The following is a 21,154-nucleotide window of genomic DNA, read 5'->3' on the forward strand; positions in this document are numbered from 1 at the left end:
TATTAGTGGATTTAATATCATCATAATATGTATTTGGAAATTTATCTAGTGTCTTTTAGATATAATAAATCTAAAGAAATATTAGAGAACCATGTTTTGATTCCCTAACTCTGTATAAAAGTGTTCCACAACTTGTAAACCATTGTCCAGGACACAGGTTTTCAGTCCACATTATCATGCTTTCACCCTGATGCAAACCAAAATTTTATATGAAAGTTATGCAAAGTCTTATATGGCTTAAAGAAATCACCCAGAGCATGGTCACAAATAAGATCAACGAGTATCTTATTACCATTGGATTTCAGATATCTGATATAATTTTTTAGTTTATGTGAAAAAGGCATATAAATAGATCATGTTATTAGTCATTTATATGGATGACTTGATTACTAGTGACGGTGATGTTGACATACATGATGTAAATATTATTTTGAAGCCAAAGTTTAAGATGAAGGATTTGGGTGAGCTACAATATTTCTTGGGTATAGAGGTGGTGAGATCACCTCATAGTATTTTGTTGTTATCTCATTGTTATATAGAGACAGTATACTTAGACAGTATACTTAGACATTGTTATATAGAGACAGTATACTTAGACATGTTGTCCAAGTATAGTATGGTAAGCTATCACTATATTCTAATGCCATTGGAACAAAACATAAAGATTTCAAGAAATACATGTGAGATTTTGGAGAACCCCCATAATGGGTAGTTTAATCTCTACATGATCATTACTAGGCTAGATTTGAGCTATGTTATTAGACTTGTGAGTATTTAATGTAGGGGACCCCACTTGGATATGGCTAGATGGACTCCTACATATATTAAGTCCACAATTTGGTTATGACTTTTCTACGAGACTTGCACAGAGGTACACAAATGTTGATTAGGTTGGTAATGTTGTAGGTAGGAGATCTATTGATAGGCTACGTGATAGCCATATTTGGATTACTAGAGTATAGCTCATATAGTCGGTTCACACTATGGACTGACCATTGTATGTTATAGTAGGAGAGTACTTTCTCTTATAGTATGTACTCTTATCTCTTTAAGTTATGTTATAGTAGGAGAGTACTCTCCCTTATAGTATGTACTCTTATATCTTTAGTTTATGGTTATAGAGAAGAGAAAAAGATAGAAGAAAACTCAAACATCCATCTCTCTCTTGTATCTTTGCCTTTTTTTTAATTGAGATATTGAGCTCAATTAGTACTACGAACATTAATGACCTGCCTAGGTGATAGATTCCACACTTATTCCACTGGCATGGTTGGTGAGATTATGGTTGATATGCCGCTAGTGGATGATAGGCTGTGTGATAACCAATTTGAAGTTCTAGAGTATGGCATAGTTATAACACTAGCTCATATAGTCGAGTTCATAATATTAACCGACCATTGTATGTTATTTTAGGAGGGTACTTTCCCTTATACTCTATACTTCTATCTTTTTAGTTATATAGTTGTAGAGAAGAGTAGAAGATAAGAGAAAATTCAGCCACCCATATCTCTCTTATGTCTTGCTCTCTCTTGTTGTGTGTGTGTGTTTGCTTGCTTGCAAAGGAACTCAAGCTCTCCCTCTCCCCCACATTTTCTTTATGGTATCAGAGCTTTGGCTTGTATGAGAGCTAAGGAGGCAAGAACAAAGCAAGCAAGGAAGCGGTACACAATGGTTAAGAGCATCATCATCTCTTCCCTTCTTGTTTAGGTGTGAGATCCAAGAGCTACCCATATCCGATTTGAGGAGTTGTCTTTGCAAGCTTGAAGGTTCCTATACGGTGCACAATACTTTGTACAAAATAATTTGCAGCGAGAATTGTGTTTCGGGTGCATTTTGGTCTTTGTTTGGTCACTACTACTACAAGGTGTTTTTTTAGAAGTTCTAGTTGAGAAATGTCTTTGGTCTCAAAACCTGGGTATTGCAGTAGTGTAGTAGTTCATTTGGAAATGTAGACAGTGTTTGCACATGTATTGCTAATCTTGGGTGTATGTACATGTGAATCTAGTGACGTAGAAGTTGTGTTGAAGTAGTGATGCAGTCACAAAATATACTATTACATTAAAGGTTGCATACATAAATTATCTGATTGGCAAGTCTCTAGTTATTGTAGGCAAACATGTGCAAAGGAATCAATCAGATTGTGAGTGAGAAGCTTAACAAGAACAACTTCCATGCTTGGAAGTTTTGAATGACTAATTTCTTGATGGGTAAAAGATTTGGGGATTATGTGGAAGGAGATAATGAGGAGCCTCTAGAGTTGTCCAAAGAGAATGCCACTCCAGCAAATATAAAGGCATTTAAGGGTTGGAACTAGGTTACAAGGAAAGTCATGTATTGGCTTTTAATCAATGTCACAGATACAATGATAGCTCACATACATGATGCCAATACTCCAGCAGTTGCATGGCAAAACTTGGTGTAGATGTTCCAGACCAACACAAAGGCAAGGAGACTGCAACTAAAAAAAGAGCTGCATAGTATAGAGAGGAAAAACATTTTTATCAATAAGTATGATTTAAATGTCAAGGGCATTGTTTAATCCTTTGGGTCTATTAATGTATCAATGGAAGATGATGATTTAGTGAGCATCTCTCTAGATGGGCTTGGCAGAGAGTACATGCCATTCAAGATGACCTCCACTATAGTTAGGGAGAATGTTCCAAACTTTCGGGAGTTCGTGTCTATCCTGATCATAGAACAAAAGTCTCTTGGTGAGGACTCTTTATCACAAAGAAAGAACATATTAGAACATGCCTTCTACTTGAATTCAAGTAGAGGAAGAGGTACAAGTTATGGTCGAGACCAAGGTGGTGGCTGACATAGAAACCAGAATTAAGGACACCAACAGTCCAATGATTTGCAACAACAACACTAGCAATTATACACATGTGGAAGAGGCTAGTCTAGAGGTAGGGGGAGCTAGACGGCAGAGGTGGTTGGCAACAAATCAAAGTGAAATAGTATAGAGTGCTATTAAACCAAGGCACATAACAAAAGGACTAATTTAAAAACTAGATTGACATTAAAAGTGGAAAGTTGCAACAAGGCAACTATGCATCATCTAGTAAACATGGTGGTGAAATGACAGAGGTGAGTAGTTATTTATAATGTAGCACATGCTCATTTCCATAACATGAGATGTCTGAGGATCTAAAGATATATTGAACGCGGATTTTGATGCCTCTATCCACATGATCAATCATGGTGAGTGGTTTAGAGACATGTAGAAAATGGAAAAATTAGGCTATGTAGAAACAGGTGATGATATTGTATATCTCATCGCACATGTTGGTAAAGTGCCAGTCTATGCAAGATAGTAAAATGAAGTACTTGGCACATGTACTTCATATTACAAATATTACAAAGAACCTAGTCTCTGTTGGAAAGATGGTTGAATAGGGTCCGCAAGTGAGGTTTAATACTCAAGAATGTTTAGTGGAAGACTTCAAAAACCAGTATCACTTGGTTGTAAAGGGTTAAAAAAATGGCAGGATGTTTTCTTTAGATGTGAACATACCTGAGGTAAAGGCAACCATGTTTGCGCATGGAACAAGTGTCATTACAGATATATATATATGGCACAAGCACATTGGTCATGTGAATATATAGCAGATGAAGTCTATGCAGGTCCAAAATATTATTGTAGGTCTGTAAAAGTTTAAGATTAATGGTATGTGTAAGATGTCCAGTCTCTCCCCCTATAATCAATCCCCTTTTCAGAATAATAACAGATCTTGTTTCTATCTGTTTTGGCCTAGAGAGAGAAAATATTTTAGAGAGAGATAATTTTGTTTCTAGATATCTTGGATGGAAAAATATCCTTTCTTATTAAAATGATTTCCCTGAAACAGAAATTCAAAAAGAACTTTCTAGTGTGCAATTGGAATAAATTGAAAAGAGGTAAAAAGGACCTTAGCCTGAGGGTCCAGATTTTTTGAAAATTTAAGATTAAGGTTCCTATGGACCAATAAGATTAATCCAAATGTGGGGAGGAGATAAATTGAAGAATAAAAGAAAAATCCCCAAAAATGAGTAAATACTCACATAAGATGAGGACAAGGTTATTAGTTAAAAAAGAAGAGATATTTAGAGGAAATGATGCATTTTTGACATATCAGTGTGGGGAATTTCCCTCATGAAGGAGGTGCCTATTTCACATGTGTGATAATTCACTTGTTTTTGACTATTTCCTCTACAAAGAATTGGTGGCCACTCTTGATCCAAGCAAGAGTAGAACCCTTAATACCTCAAGCCAAAGGATAGCTCACAAAACTCCATGTAAGTTAGAAATTCTACTTTTTTCTAATTCTATTCTATGGTTTTATGATTGCTTGCTTCTTTTAAATTGAAATTGGATGTTATGCCTTAATGGACAGGCTTCCCCCTTCTCTTCATTGAATTTAGCCCTTCTTTATCCAAGATGTGTAATCAAATAAATAGAGTTAAATTTTTCGTATTGTTTTCTCTTTAAAAAAATGGGAATTGATTAAATTAAAGTGCTAATTCATCTTGGGGTAAATTCTAAGTAGATTTAGAGTGTAAAAATTAAAAAATGGTCAACCATGCAAAGATGGTTATGGCAAAATTTTCTTAAATTTTATGAAAATAAGTTTTATCTTTATGTTATTCAAAAAGAGTAATCCCCTCCATTTGTGTATATTCTAAAAGTGTTATTTTCATTCTATGCATAAAAAGATGCATATTGGAAATATTTTTATTGTGAAAGTGTTATTTTCATCAGAATTAATTTCTATTCATAGAAAGATGCATAAAGGAATTTATTTTTATTTCAAAAGAGTTATTCTCATTAATTTTATAGATGCGTAAAGAATCTTTATATAAAAAAATAGTAATTCTCTTAAATTCTATGTTTAAATGAATATGATATGAATAGAAGTGATGAGAATATGATGTGGATAGATGTGATGAGATGTGATGTGAATCAGATAGATGGGAATGAATGGATGGATAAATGTGATGTGAATTAGATAGATGGGAATGAATGGGTGGATAGATGTGATGCGAATCAGATAGATGGGAATGAATGGGTGGATAGATGTGATGCGAATCAGATAGATGGGAATGAATGGATGGATAGATGTGATGTGAATCAGATAAATGTGAATGAATGGATGGATAGATGTGATGTGAATCAGATAGATGGGAATGAATGGATGGATGGATGTGATGTGAATCAGATAAATGTGAATGAATGGATGGATGGATGTGATGTGAATCAGATAAATGTGAATGAATGGATGGATGGATGTGATGTGAATAGATGTGATGAGATGTCATGTGAACCAGGATGTAAATGAATGATATGGGATGGATGTGGATGTATGTGAAGAATGGATGTGGATGTATGTGAAGAATGGATGTGGATGTATGTATGTGAAAGGATGGATGTAGATGTAGGTGAAAGGATAAATGTGGATGTGTAAGTGATAAGTATGGATGTGGATGTATGTGGATGTGAATGTGATGAATATGAACGAGAATAGAGGCGATGAGATGTGATGTAAATTGGATGTGAATGAATGATAAGGGATGTGATAGCCTATGAATCGGGATGTGAATGAATGATAAGAGATGTGAATGAATGTGATGGCATGTGAATCGGGATGAGAATGAATGGTATGGGATGTGAATGGATGTGATGTCATGTGAATTGGGATGTGAATGAATAATATGGGATGTGAATGGATGTGAATGGATGTGAATCGGGATAGATGTGAATGAATGTGATGTGTGAGATGTGTTGTGAATGAATGTGATGTGGTCTGAATGAGATGTGATGTGAGTGAATGTGATGTGGTCTGAATGAGATGTGACGTGAGTGAATGTGATGAGGTCTGAATGGATGAGATGTGGATATGGGTAAATGCGAGAGGATGAGATCTGATGAGGATATTTGAGGGAAGAAGTGATGAGATGAAAAATGATGTGATTAGATGAGAATGGGAATTTATATGAAATGAATGTGGATTAAGTAATGTTGATTAATGTGGAAAGACGTAGAAATTATATTTATGACATGGCAGGCCAAACATGCTTTCCCATGTGAAAATCATGTTAGTTCAAGGTCATTAGATGTTATACATTTAGATGTATGTGGACTGACCAAAACTACAACAACATGTTGCATGTATTATGTTACATTCATTGATGATCACACTACAAATGTGTGGGTTTCTTTCCCGAAGAAGAAAAGTGAGGTATTTGCTTCATTTGAGAGATTTAAAGTCTTGGTTGAGAAGGAAAAAGGCATATAAGTAAAATGCCTGAGATCAGATGGTAGGGGAGAGTATTTTTACAATTATCAGTTTAGTGATTTCTTGAGAAAGCAGGGAATCAAGAGACAATTTAAATATAGGTATACTCTGCAAAAGGAATGATATTGCAGAAAGAAAAAATAGGCACATTACAGAAGTGTCACATGCCTTGATTTTGTTTGAAAGGAATATGCCACATTATTTTTGGGCATAAGCAGTAGAAAATATTATGTACATTATGAACAAGACTCCAACTATAGCTGTTTATGGTATGATTCCTGAATAGAAGTTTACAAGTATAAATTTGGATGTGTCTTACTTGAAAGTGTTTGGGTGTATTGCATATGTGCATATTTCCAACGAAGTAAGAATAAAGTTGGATCTAAAGGTAGATAAATGCATTTTCATTAGTTATACTTTGGAGAAAAAAGGTTATAGATGTTATAACCCTACCATTCATGAGATGCGAGTAAGCAAAGATGATGTCTTTAATGAGATGAGTAGCTAATATGCACCAGTAGTGAAGGCAACAAAAGATGTAGATGTAAGAAGTACTAATGTTTCACCACATGTAGAGCAGCAATCACAGGTGCTTAGTGGACTTGGAGAGTCCTCTAGTAGTGAATCCAAGTTTGTTACATAATGTCTAGCCTTTAGTTGAATCGAGATGCCCGGACACTAGTGTGCCATTCTAGTGAATTGGTATCATGGGGTGATCTCGCATAATTACTAGTTACCTAGTGTTATTGGTATAGATTAATACCATGCTTGATGGCTGTATGTTGTTGAGGTGTAACAAGTAGTGCCATCCATGACAACTATATTGTGGTCAAAGTGAAACAAGTGGACTATGCTAGACAACTACAAACGGTCAAAGTGTAACAATTGCTTAATGCAATTGATGTTCCATGCTAATTGAAGTGTAACAAGTGGTAACATATGCCATGCTAGATGGTGTATAATGATATTGTCATTGTAGTGAAATAGGTGGTAAGTGTATGTTGTGTTTGTGCCTATCAACATTTCATATTGGGACTATTTGTAGAGAAGGTAATTAATTGGAATAACTAATGTGTTTACATTTGTAATATAGGTAAAAAGCATACACATGCTGCACATGGAGGATCTTGTCTATATCATCTCTGATTATTATTATTTTGTTGGCCACGTGACAAATGATTATACATATTATTTATGCATGCTTTTGCATGGCATTGCTATATTTCTAGTACATATATTATAAGAGCTTCAGTTGTTTTACACTTAGTGTGTGAACAAGCTCTAGTGCTTGAGCTATTTTTGTAAAAGTGAAAAATCAAGCCTTATTTTGTATGCATAACTATCAATATCTTCTTGTCTTATACTAGATGAAGAAATTAATCAAACTCACAAATACATCAAGGTATAAACCACAGACTTGAATCAAAAATTGACAAGATTGAGCATAAAATAAAAAACATGAGACAAGGTAGACATCACCGTCAACACATTCTATTAGGTGCAATCTCCGTCCTCATGCGTGTAGCTCTCACTTCCACCACATAAGTGTTTTGCAAATTTTACTCAATATATAGTCCAAGGAGCTATTAATAGTTATGCGTACAAAATAGAGTTTGCTTTTCCACTTTTACAAAAATAGCTCAAGAACTAGAGCTTGTCCACACACTAACTGTAAAACAACTATAGCTCTTCTAACATATGTAATAGAAATATAGAAATGCCACACACAAGCGTGCATAAATTATATGTACAATCATTTAGCACATGGTCAACAAAATAATAATAATATGAGATTATAGACAAGATCCTCCATGTGCAACACGCACATTGCTCTTCACCTATCTCATAAATGTAAACACATTAGTTATTCTAATTAATTTCCTTCTCTACAATCAATCATAATTTAAAAAAATAATAGGCACAAACACAACATACAGTCACCCCTTGTTTCACTACGATGAGAGTATCATTATACACATCATCTAGCATGGCGTATGTTACCACTTGTTATACTTCAATTAGCATGGTACATCAATTGCATAAACCACTTGTTACACTTCGACCATGTGCATAAACCACTTATTACACTTCGACCATGTGCATTTCTCTAGTATAGTCCACTTGTTTCACTTTGACCTTAATACAGATGTCAAGCATGGCGCTACTTGTTACACCTCCACAACATACACCCATCAAGCATGGTGTCAAGCTATACCAATAAGACTAGGTAACTAGTATTTAATGCGGGGTCACCCAAGATACAAATTCACTAGGATGGCACACTAGCGTCCAGGCATTCCCGTTTAGCTGAAGGGAGGAAATTATGTAACATCCCTCAATTTTTTGGATAAGAAACTAGCCTCAGTTGCGTGTTTTCTTATTGCGACCAAAGAAGATCAATGTCGTACCATATACAAATTCTAGTAGCATTAGGAACTCAATGGAGTCTTTTTGGGCCCTTTAATTTGCCATGAGGTTATGGAAACGTTTAACTTTTTGACAAATAGGAGCCCGCCATGTAAGCAAAAACCAATGGTTTGTAAGAGAGGTGTAAGAGTGGTCAAAGGGTGCACTTTTTTCCCCAAAAAGGGGAGGGGGCAATTTTACAATTTTCGGACCTCCATAACTTCTACATACAAGCTCCGATTTGAGCGGAGATTATAGATCCGTGATCTACGCATCAAGAGCTTTCCATAGATATGTTACATGATATGGTTTTATCCGCTAGATTTTAAATTCCATTTTTCCCCCAAAATTCAAATTCGAATAAAGTAGCCGTTTTAGAGCTTCTAATTAGAAAACGTTTCTTCTTAAGAGAAAAGGTTTGACTCCCTTAAACTGCCAAATAAAAGGGCCCAAGAAGACTCCATTGAGTTCCTAATGATTCTCTAATTATGACAAAGATACATTGTATCAGGGACTTCTATGTATAATAAATTCTAGTGTCCCATACTACCATAAATTATCCCACATAAATCTAGAGATAAGTATGCATCGGAATCCTTCACACACACAAGATTAATCTTGTGTCCCATACCACAAGACTACTAATACATAGTGAAAAATTCATAAAGCATAGAACTCAAGATTCAGTTCCTTCAAGAAGTTCTACTTTTTTATGCATATAAACTCTCCTTAACATTTATAAAAAGTTTTAAATAAATTTATTTTAAAAATAATCAAATGAAATGAATATGTTACCTCAAATATCTGAGTAGTCGTTGGGGTATTCTTCTTCATCATCATCTATCATGTTTAATCTAAGTGAAATAAACTTTGACTTCCATGGACAATTTGATGCAATATGTCTAATCGCATTGCACTTGTAACACTTCTTTGAATTATCTTTATTAGCTTGTTGTGTGAATCGTGAACATTGTTATCAATACTTGGGTTATTGCCTTTGAGGAGAGGTTTATCAAATAATCTTGGAGAGGTCTAAGGTTTTAGAAACTTTGATATTGAGATTTGATGTAAGGTTCCTCCTCAGCCCCCTAAAAGATGTATAAACTCGCCTCGCAGTCCCCTGTAATCATCCTCTATTTCAGAATGCAAGAAAATAGTATTTTCCTTTGTTTTTGGCCTAGAGAGATACAAAGGTAATTCAATTTTCAGATATTCTTGGATACAAAGTTTCTCCTTATATGAATTCACTTGAAGCAGAAGTTCAAAAAAAATTTTCCAATGTGCATTAGAAATTAACTGAATATGTGAATTAGAGACTTAGCCTAAGGGTCCACATTTTCAAAACAAAATTGATAAAGGTCCAAATAAGGTTCTAAAGGGCCAATAGGATTAGTCAAAGTGTTTCAATAAGAAAAATGCAAAGAATAAAAGAAAATACCCCAAAAATGAGTAAACGCTCACATAAGATGAAGAGTTGACCAAGCAGTAGGTTTATTAGTTTAAAAAATGAGGTTTATTAGTAAAAACTGAATTTTTGGGAGGGGGCTCATGAAGGAGGCACCTAAATCAAATGATTACTTCTCATTTTTAATTCAAAAAAATTGGGATATTTTATCTCTCCTCTTGCAAACTGGATCAAAAAGTGAGTTAATGTGGTCCAAAATGGATCAAACTGAAGCTGGAAGCCTCTAGTTGGACTTGGTTGGTGGCCTCCATCATCTTTAAGTAGACCCTCATTCCTTTGTATTTTCATCTTTGTGTATTTACATGCCAGTATTATCTTCATTTTAGTGTAATTTTATTATCCCTCTATTTTACCTCTACTTTGGGAAGCTTTGGAGCTACACAAATCTCCATCCTCCCTTAGAGATTACCCTCCCCATCTTGGTGGCCAAGTTTCCTTGTGGGCTTCACCTATTTTTAAAAGAATCAAGCCAAAAACCAAGGGTAAGTCTTAATCCATGGTGTTTTTTCTATCTTTCTCAATGGTTATCTTCTTCCCAACCTCTCTAATGCTTGGTAAGCTTTTTAATCAATGGTTGTTTCTTGAAATCAAGCTTTTTAGTGATTCATAATGTTTAATTGGATTAATGCTAATCTTTTATGCTTAAATTTAATATTTTTGATTAGTAAATCTCTCTTTTGAAAGATTAATTATCTTTTTGGATGGATCCTTATTAGAAGGATGGATCATAGTGCTTATCTCATTATCTTAATCAAAACTCTAGGCTTGACAAGCTAGAGAAGAAGATTAAGTATTTTTATGATTTTAATCTAGATAAAAATGATGATTAATTTATTTAAACTTGTTTATGATTAAGAAAAATCATATTAACTCATTTTAAGATTGAAAAAGAGTTATGCTAATATTTTTGTAAGTATTTTCATATAGGAATGATAAATGGATATTTTTAAGATTAATCAAGAGGTTTAATTATAATGATGCTTATACATTATGTTTATAATTATGCTATGTATGCATAAAAAAACTTTTAGTTTAAAAGAGGAATTCGCACCACATTTCATATTTATGAGTATTGATTTAAATTTAGAATTTTTGAGAGTTCTTGGAAAATGTAGCAAAGCTATGGCAAAAATTTTAAAAATTGAATTTAATTTTGTGCATATGTTTGTTAATACAAAAAGAGGAATTCTCATCACATTCTAGGCATAAAAAATTTTATGCTAAAAGACTAATTTTTGTTACATTTATGAAAAATACTTTTATAGTATTTATGCATAATTGTTTAAATATAGAAAAGAGGAATTTTTGTTATATTTATTTTACATGCATAAAAATTTAGATGCAAAAAGAGAAATTTTCACAATATTCTATGTGCAAACATTTTAAATATTAAAAGAGGAATTTTGGTCATATTTCAAAATAGGTATACTCATATATATGGATATTTTTTAAGAATTTTCATCGTACTTTAATTAGAAAATGCCTAAAGTAATTTCGGTGTTAAAAGAGAAGGTTTCACCATAATTCTACATACAAATTTAGGGCATGTTGATGTTGAGTTTCAATTGGAGAAAAGAATAATTTAGAATAATTCTATGAGAATAGTTCAATAAAATGATGTATGCATATTCACAAAGGGATCATTGGAAAAAGAATTATCTTTATAAAAATCCATTATTTACGAATAGAGTTATTTAAAGTTCTATTATGTCCAAGAAATAATGAATTCTCATAATTTTGGATTTTCTCTTAAGAATGGAAATCACAGTTAATTTATCAGAAAAAAAATAAAGAATTATCTTTAGAAAATATCTTGTAAAGGATTAAATTCAAGTAATTTAGGATTAGACTACCACCCCGTGAGAAAGGTGGGCTAGTAAGATGCTTACCCATCTCTCGAATTAGAAATTAAGCAAAAATTTGTGAGCATCCCCATTTCTTCAGTATGAAGAATAGATTACCAGTGATTTAGAGAAGTTTTCCTTAGACCCAGAATCATCGAGGAATAAGTCAAAAACTCATTGAAATTGATGGTTGGGTTACCGAGATACTAGAATTGTGATTTTCATTAAGAAAGTCTGGATTTTGAGAAAAAGAGTCTTGTGGAATCAAACTCAACAAGAAATTGTTACTTGCATAGAAACTTTGTTTTTGAAAAAGGATTGTCTTATGCCAGAATGTTGAAGGAAGCATTTGGCTTATGGTTTAATCTAAGGAGAGTTATGTTGCAACAGTTGGCGCGGGGAGTCATCGAAGGGACGTCTCTCGCAGCAAAGTCTGCGAAGGTCTTGACCAGCCTTGGTATGGTTACAGTGGTGTGGTTCCGGTACGATGGGCGAGGGCCAAGGAAGCAGTCCGTGAGTGAAGTGCTAGGACACCTAAGGAGGATACTAGAGGGTTCTGATGACCAGGCAATGTACAGGCTCGCCGACTGCTAGGACACCCATGCCTATGTCGAGGAAGATATGGATGGACTGGCAAGGAATTATCTATGTGAACTAGAACTTGAAATTGGATCTCGTTGGTTGACTAGCTCGTCTTAAAAGGAGAGTCCGGATGACATTTTGATTGTAAAACATTGGAGTAGAATTTTGAGGATTATGATGGAAACATTATGGTTTCATTCCAATTCTGTTTTAAAGACAATTGAATCTGTGAAAAAGGTAATTTCATATTGGGTGTGTAAGTGGTGTGTCTATTTTGTATTTTGCTTGAGTGCCGGCTAGGGGGCCTGAGAACTCTTTTCCTTGGTACTCGGGATAAAACACAACCAATTATTTATAAAAATAGATCTCACCAATTCAGTGGTTAGGCGGTTGGCTATAACCCATGGGCCGGTTGGGGTTAGGTTGGATCGGTGGATTCCTACAATAAATTTAGATACGTTCAAGTTACCCTAGTTAGAGTAAGTCCCAGGAAGATTCTTGTTCTATGGGAAAGAATCAACGGCTGTGCCTTGCTTAAGGGGAAAAAAAGCGATGATTTCTATGAACCAAGTGTAAGTCCCTTCCTTGATCTAGCCATGTGACCTACGGGTTCAGTCATAATAGAAAGGATAGTTAAGGCCTTGACCCGTAAGATAAATGTTTCGTGAAGATTTTTCCTCATGGAATCGCCTATGCTTTCTGGGCGAGGGAAGTTTTTCCGGTCTCGATTTCAGAGGAACCGCTGGATTAGTCTCTTGTCTGGACATTCGTGGGTGAGGCCTCAAGTGGAAAACCCTGCCCCGCGAGAGGTTGCTACTTCTGCTGCTAGTTCTCTAGATTCTGGTGTGCGGAGGGGGCAGGGGTCTCACATTTGAGGTGTCATTGTTTCCTTGGAAAATCCATTTTGCTTTTCATAATTCAAGGCTAAGGAAATAGCCAAGCTAAGAAAGTGCAACCAAAACATGTTCACTTCTGATCGAATTGTGGGTTTCAAACGTGCTATAAACTTCCTTCTTTGATCCTTGGTGCGAAGTTTCTCAATTACCTATATTTGTAGAAAAGTTTGCCAAAATCTATCCACATAAGCGAATACATTCTATTTCTCAAGCTATCTAAAGATAGACCATCATTGTCTAGCCCTAGCTTTGTACCTATGTGGACAGATTTTGGCAAACTTTTCTACCTATATTTGTAGAAAAGTCTGCCAAAATCTATCCACATAAGCAAATATATTCTATTTCTCAAGCTATCTAAAGATAGACCATCGTTGTCTAGCCCTAGCTTTGTATTGTGAGGGTAAGAATTCTTTCTTTATGAGTTTCCAAAATCTCTTCCAAGATTTTGGTTTATGCTTGCTGGTTCTAATCACGCTCCACCACAAAGTTGCATTGTCGGTAGCACACTTGATTTTGTCTTTTGCAAGACTTTCTTCCCCGCTACCACGAAAAATAATCATCAAGTTATCTGAGCCAAGTAAGTATGGTATGAAAGCATCTTTGTTGCATCAAAATTCTGAAAAGTAAAACTTTACAACACTGATCTTCCTTTCTTTCCTAGATTCTTGAGCTCTAAGAGTAGCTTCCATGGTTCTTTGAATTTCAACCATCGGAGTCTAAAGATGAATCACTAGCATGTCCATGCCTCTTCTTGTAGGATAACATCTCCTCTAGATCAATTCTCAACTAGAATTTTATTTTGAAGTGACTGAATTTGTTCTTAAATGGTTGGGGGTAGAGGAGAGGTAGCCATTGATGAATAAAATTTTGAAGAAGAATAAAGGAAAATTAATTGTATACTATAGAAATAAAGTAATAGTAAAATAAACAAGCCTATCTAATACCTGTTGGTTGGTGAAGAACTTTGTTGTGTTGGTTTACCCAATAAAAACACCAAATTTGAATTCGATAGCGATGGAGTTGAAAAAATAAAATCTCTCTTCAATAAATTCCTGACTATTCCAACGTGGCATATACACAAACTCTTCTTGTGGAATTAATCATGTAAGAAACCTTCTGGGGGGTTCACCTTAAAATATGTACGTATACCACGTGATTTCCAATGAGGGGGTTTTTTAATTTAAAGATTTAAGGTAAGTTTACAGAAATGCATTTAAAGATAAGGCTTTTTTAATCAATTTAAAAAAAAACTTGTAAGTCCAGAAAGAAAAAGGGGTCATTTTATTCATGAAAAATTTATACGTAAAGGGTTTCTTAAATAGCCCTTGAATGCACATGATACATAGGGTTTCTTAGTAGTGCACCCCCCCAGAGGAAACCTTCAACTTTGTTGAATGTGATTTGCGACGAAAAGTTTGGCCTAGTGAATTTTCAAGACTTGTCTTAATTTTCAAAACTAGTCTTAATTTTCAAGACTTGTCGCCTCTTGGAAATCCCTTTAGAGATTGAAATCTTTAAGCTTACAAAATCTATAAGATTATCAACCGATAAGCTTAGATTTTTTTAAAAATGCTTAATAATCAAAAAACTTTTGAATTGCTACTGACTGTCGGTAAAAGAAACAACGTGGCGCATAGGAAATTGGAGATAGTCGAGCTGCTCTGTTTTGTTTTCCCACAAATTTTTTTAAAGGATAATCGGCGTTGTTGTTTTGATGCATAGTCCGGACAGTGGCCATAAAATCTTTTTATGGCTTAAGCTTTATAAGCTTCAAGCTTATAAATAATTATTAGCTCTGCCAAAAGAGAGATGCTCAACTGAAAGAAAAACAAAAACAAATCTGCATGTTGTGCTTCCACGAAATTTCCAATTGGGTGGAGAGGAGAAAGAGAAACCCACCAGCGCTTGTTCTAATTCACCGCATATTGCTAATTAAAAGCAATTGGTAGTTTATGAATAGTAAAAAATTACCTTCTCCACATAAAAGAAATTGTAGCCTGTCTTTTGAAGAAGGAAAGAAAAATCATGAGCCCTCTATTATACAATTCCTCCTCTGGCCTCTGTCCTAAAATTAGGAGTAGGAAAATGATTCTCAAGCCTTTCTCCATACATCCCTAAAGAAGGATTTGCAAACTATCTTCAATTTTCCAAAACCACTTTTGTGAAACTAGGCGTGGTTTCTCTTCCACATAAGTGGTTTTGCAAGAAAGGATAACATAAATTGCTTGCCTTGGATTCCAATCTCCATCATCACAGGGTCCACAAAATTCCCATGAACCATTTAAGCTTTGTCCAAGAGTTTCTCTTCTTTATCGTTTGGATTTTTGTGAGCTTCTTGCTTTTCTTCTAAGTGTAAGTACCCATAGCTCTGATACCACTATTACACATGAGTATTTTGAGAATTGTATTCAATGTATAGCCCAAGGAGCTATTAATAGTTTTGCGTACAAAATAGTGCTTTCTTTTTTACTTTTACAAAAATAGCTCAAGCACGAGAGCTTATTCACACACTAAGTGTAAAAAACCTAAAACTCTTCTAACATATGTACTAGAAATATAGCATTAATGCCACGCACAAGCGTGCATAAATAATATATACAATCATTTGGCACATGGCCAAAAACATAATACAAAATAATAATAATCCAAGATGATATAGACAAGATCTTCCATGTGCGACATGTGCACTGCACTTCACCTATCTCACACATGCGAACACATTAGTTTTTCCAATTAATTGGCTTCTCTATAATTAATCCCAATATAAAACGTTGATGGGAACAAACAAAACATACACTTACCACTTGTTTTACTATGATGAGAGTATCATTATATACATCATCTAGCATGGCATATGTTACCACTTTCTACACTTCAATTAGCATAAAACATTTGTTACACTTCGACTGTTTGTAGTTATCTAACATAGTCCATTTGTTTCACTTTGACCACAATACAATCGGTCAAGCATGGCACTACTTGTTACACCTCAACAACATACACCCGTCAGCATGGTCTCAAGCTATACCAATACCACAAGGTAACTAGCATTTAATGTGGGGTCACCCACGATACCCATGAGATACCAATTCACTAGGATGGCAAACTAACGTCTCGGAATCCCCGTTCAGCTAAAGAATGGACATTATGTAACAAGATTGAGGACAACTGTAAGTACACATGTATCATACAAATAGAAGGAAAAGGTAGATCAACCTTTTGTGCCTGATCTATTAGCATGTCACTCATATGTGGAGAGTGACTCTAGTGGCTTCTGAGCAATCCTTGATGATTTGTTGGTATTCGGTCAGTGGGGTTACTCTTCATGGAGAACCAGGGCTATTTTGAGGACACCTGGCAGTGTTTCAAGTATATGTAGGTCTATGAGGGTTAGGTACCCTATTGACAGGTTGATATATCATACATATAAAACTCATCGTTATGCTTACATGGTTAAATCAATACAAGAGTTGTAGCCCACTTGTTTTAAGAAAGATCTTGGAATAAGAAATGGGAAGATGCCATAAATGAGGAGATGGTAGCATTGGATGCAAATATAACATGGGAGTTAGTGCCTTTGCAAAAGGAAAAGAAGGTAATTGGATGTAGGTGGGTATATAAGGTGAAGCATAACGCAAATGGTTCACTAACCATGTACAGAGAAAAATTGGTTACCAAGGGCTATGTGCAAACCTATGGCATTGACTATGAGGAGAAATTTAACCCGGTTGCAAGAATGGCCATTGTGAGAGTTTTCATTGCCATAGCTACAGCAAAACGTTGGTCTTTACATCATATGAATGTAAAGAATGCCTTCTTGTATGGTGATTTGAAAGAAGAAGTATACATGATGTAGCCACAAGGTTATAAGCGTGATGCATACCTAGATTTTGTGTTAGGTTACACAAATCCTTGTATGGCTTGAAACAGGCACCAAAAGCATGGTCAAACAAAGGAGCATCTTGTTACCATTGGATCTCGTAAATTTTTCACTTTATATGAAAGAGATAGATAAAGGGACCATGCTTTTAGTCTTTTATGTGGATGAATTGATATCATAGATGTTAGTGATGTTTCAAGACATACATGATGTTAGGAGGCTTTTGAAGTAGAAGCTTGAGATGAAAGATTTGGGTGAGCGCTGCTGTTTTTCTTGGGGATAGATGTGGGGAGATCAACTCATGGCATTTTGTTATTACAGTGGCAGTATGTCTTGGACATGTTGTCTAAGCATGGTATAACGTGATATAAGCCTATTTCAGCGCCATTGGAGAAGAACACAAAGTTTTCCATAGAAACATATGAGGTTGTGGAGGAACCCACTAACAAGCTCATAGTGGGTAGCTTGATTTAAATGACCATTACTAGGCTAGAATTGAGCTATGTTGTTGGACTCTTGAGTCAGTTTATGCAGGCCAATTGGATATGGCTAGATGGAATCTCAGCTACATAAAGTCCGTAAATTGGTTATGGGATTTTCTACGAGGCTAGTATAGAGATCTACATGGGTACCCAGATGTCGATTGGGATAGTAGTATTGCAGATAGGAGGTCTACCAATGGCTTTATGTTTTCATTTGGGAGTGTTGTTGTGTGAGAGTTGGAGTAATAAGAAACAACCAACCATTGCTTTGTCGAGTATATAGGTAGAGTACAGGGGTGCTCCTATGGCAACTTGTGAGAGTTGGAGTAGTAAGAAACAACCAACCATTGCTTTGGCGAGTATATAGGTAGAGTACAGGGGTGCTCCTATGGCAACTTGTGAGGTAGCTTGGTTTCAGAAGCTACTTGATGATATGGGTGAGCTTGTGGATACGGAAGTTGTCATTCATTGTGACCACATGAGTAACATATTGTTGGCCACCAACCCAATATACCATGCTAGAATAAAGCATATTGAGGTGCATTATCACTTTGTGTGAGGGAGAAAGCTCTAGCAAGTGATGTAGATCTAGTATATGCTAGCGCAGAGGATCAGGTGCCTGATATCTTCACGAAGGCATTGGCCGCCATAGAGAAGCTCCACAGGTTTAGAAGCTTACTTGGAGTGCAATGTGTGGAGTTGAGCTAGCTCGAGGGGGAGTGTTGAGATATCAAGCTCAACTAGTGTTGTTGCGGACATTCATGACCTACTTGGGTGATAGCTTCTGCACTTATGCCACTGACATGGTTGGTGAGGTTATGGTTGATATGACGCGAGTGATGACAGGCTCTGTAAGAGCCACTTTAAAGTACTAGAGTTATGGCATAGTTATAGTGGTAGCACATATAGTCGAGTTCACAGTATGGACCGACCATTGTATGTTATTGTAGGAGAGTACTTTCCCTTATAGTATATACTCCTATATTTTAGGTATATGGTTTTAGAGAAGAGAAGAAGATAAGAGAAAATTTAACTATCCATATCTCTCTTGTGCCATGCTCTCTCTTGTGTGTGTGTTTGCTTACAAGGAACTCAAGCTCTCTCTCTCCCCCCGCATTCTCTTTAGTTATGTGTGTGTGTTCTCTTGCAATGAACTTAAGCTCTCCCTCTCCCTTGCATTTTAAGTACATTTACCCTTATTATTGGTCTCACATCTCAAGTATACGTACATTTACCCTTATTATTGGTCTCAGACTCTTATCTCAAGTATAAGTGCATTTATCCTTATAGGTTTTTTTAACCCCAATTCTCCACTGCTGCTACTGTGTCATTATTGCATAAGGGATGCAGCTAGCTCTTCAAGTAGATTTCCATCTAGGAGGTCAATTACTTTCTTATTTGTTTTTACCAAAAGATGCTTCTAATAGTTTCTTTCTTAGTTGTTCACGTGCATCGTCTACACCTAAGAAGTTGTTATCAAAGTTGAGTGTGGAGATACTGAACATGGTTGATATAATCTCTTATCACTTCTCCCTCTAGTTATTAGACATGATAAAGTTTTCAGTGAGATTTAACATGTTCTCTATAGGAGTAGCCAACACAATGAACATGTCCTTTAAGGCATTAAAATCTACATTGACTTCCGGTTTTAATGATGGTAAGGCATTCACACGAGGGATTCACCTAAAAATATGTAAGTATAGAATGTGAGTTGAAATGAAAGGGTTTTTGAATTCAAAATTTGAAGGTAAATTTATAGAAATATATTTATAGAAGGGGATTTTTAATCAATCTTGAAAGAAACCCGTAAGTCCATAAAAAAAGGGGTCATTTTATTCATGAAAAATTCACAGATAGGGGTTTTTTTTTAATACCCCTTGAACGCACGTGTGATACATAGGGTTTCTTAATAGTGCACCCCCGGAAGGTATTCATACCACTTGACCATATACTAGCATGTAAATGTCTTCGATGGGGCAACAAATCTTAGTAGAGATGCCCTTAATCCAATAATGATCCTTTTGTAAACATCATAAACTACAAGAATAAGGGTAGCTTTTTCAAACTTTGCCATTTCTCAATTTTGAGAAGGTAAGCATTTTTGCAAAGCCATAGAGAACCAAATATGAATAACATCTCCGGGGTAAGCTACTTAAAAATACTCAACTTGCATGCCATGGTTGAAATTCTCATTGGTGCTCTTTAAAAAGAAATATTCTTTTGACGTTTTTTTCTAGTCGGTTTCAAAATTTAGGAATAAAAATGTTTACTAATAGGTATAGCTACAGTGGCACTTGAAAAGTTCAAGGCATAGATCTTGAAGGTGGAGCCTTGAAGTTGACGGTGGAGACTCATAGTGGACACTCGACAGATGTTATCGTAACTTGGACGATGATTCAAACAATTCTTATGTAACTTGAGACGTAAATGGTTGAAATGTAGGATCATGGAGATATTATTATTCAAACATGGGCGACGTCAATTCAACGATAAACTTTGAAAATTAAGTATCTTTTTTCCAAATACGCGAAGTGTTAGTGGTTTGTTGGTGGGTCTAATTCTTACCTTCATCCTCACGACATCTCCTGAGGGCGGCGCTTGCGCGGATCAGCAGTGATGCCGAAGCTTCCCAAAAGGCTTCAGAAGCTTGCACGGTTGCTGTGCTCGCATTATATGGGGCTAGGTAATTCCGGGTCAAATGGGCACTCATACGAGAAGGTGGGTGGTGGTTCATCGTTTGATGCTCAGGAGCTTGATCAGAAAACTCAGGTGCCCAAGGGTTTTCTGCCTGTTGTGTTGGGCGGGGATGCAGATTGCGCATGCTACGTGATCAAGGCTTCACTCCTCAATAACCCTCTCTTCTCGCACGTGCTGCACGAGTCGGCACGGGAGTTCGGCTACTCGCACGCGGGGGCTTTAAGACTGTCCTGCGATACTCGCTCATTCGAGCAGCTTTTGAGCACAGCATGTCGATCTGCTGGCCTGAAAAAAAATCCCCATCCATAGATATATATATATATATATATATATATATATATATATATAGAGAGAGAGAGAGAGAGAGAGAGAGAGAGAGAGGAAGCGAGTTTTAGCCAGGATTTACATATACAGTGCTATGATAGTATTGCAGTACTTCCCTTCTGAGAGACACACAGAGACACAAAGACAGGGAGAGAGTTTTAGCCAGGATTTACATATACAGTGCTCTAATAGTATTGTAATTCCCTTCTGAAAGAGAGAAAGTTTTAGCCAGGATTTACATATACAGTGCTGTAATAGTATTGTACTATGCTAGAGGCATGTAGGTAAACTGATCTTTGCATC

At 35.8% G+C, this 21,154-nt stretch overlaps 1 protein-coding gene across 1 annotated transcript; it reads left to right on the top strand.

Annotated features, from left to right (window-relative positions):
* The first annotated feature begins 20,446 nt into the window (after positions 1 to 20,446).
* Positions 20,447 to 20,836, top strand: LOC147630990 (auxin-responsive protein SAUR71-like). The gene has a single exon (XM_086809124.1). The coding sequence runs from the start codon at positions 20,447 to 20,449 to the stop codon at positions 20,834 to 20,836; it is 390 nt and encodes a 129-aa protein (XP_086665250.1).
* Positions 20,837 to 21,154: the final 318 nt, after the last annotated feature.

This window comes from Cibotium barometz, chromosome 15, assembly GCF_041138505.1.
Source record: "Cibotium barometz isolate CiBa-2024 chromosome 15, ASM4113850v1, whole genome shotgun sequence".
NCBI lineage: Eukaryota > Viridiplantae > Streptophyta > Polypodiopsida > Cyatheales > Cibotiaceae > Cibotium > Cibotium barometz.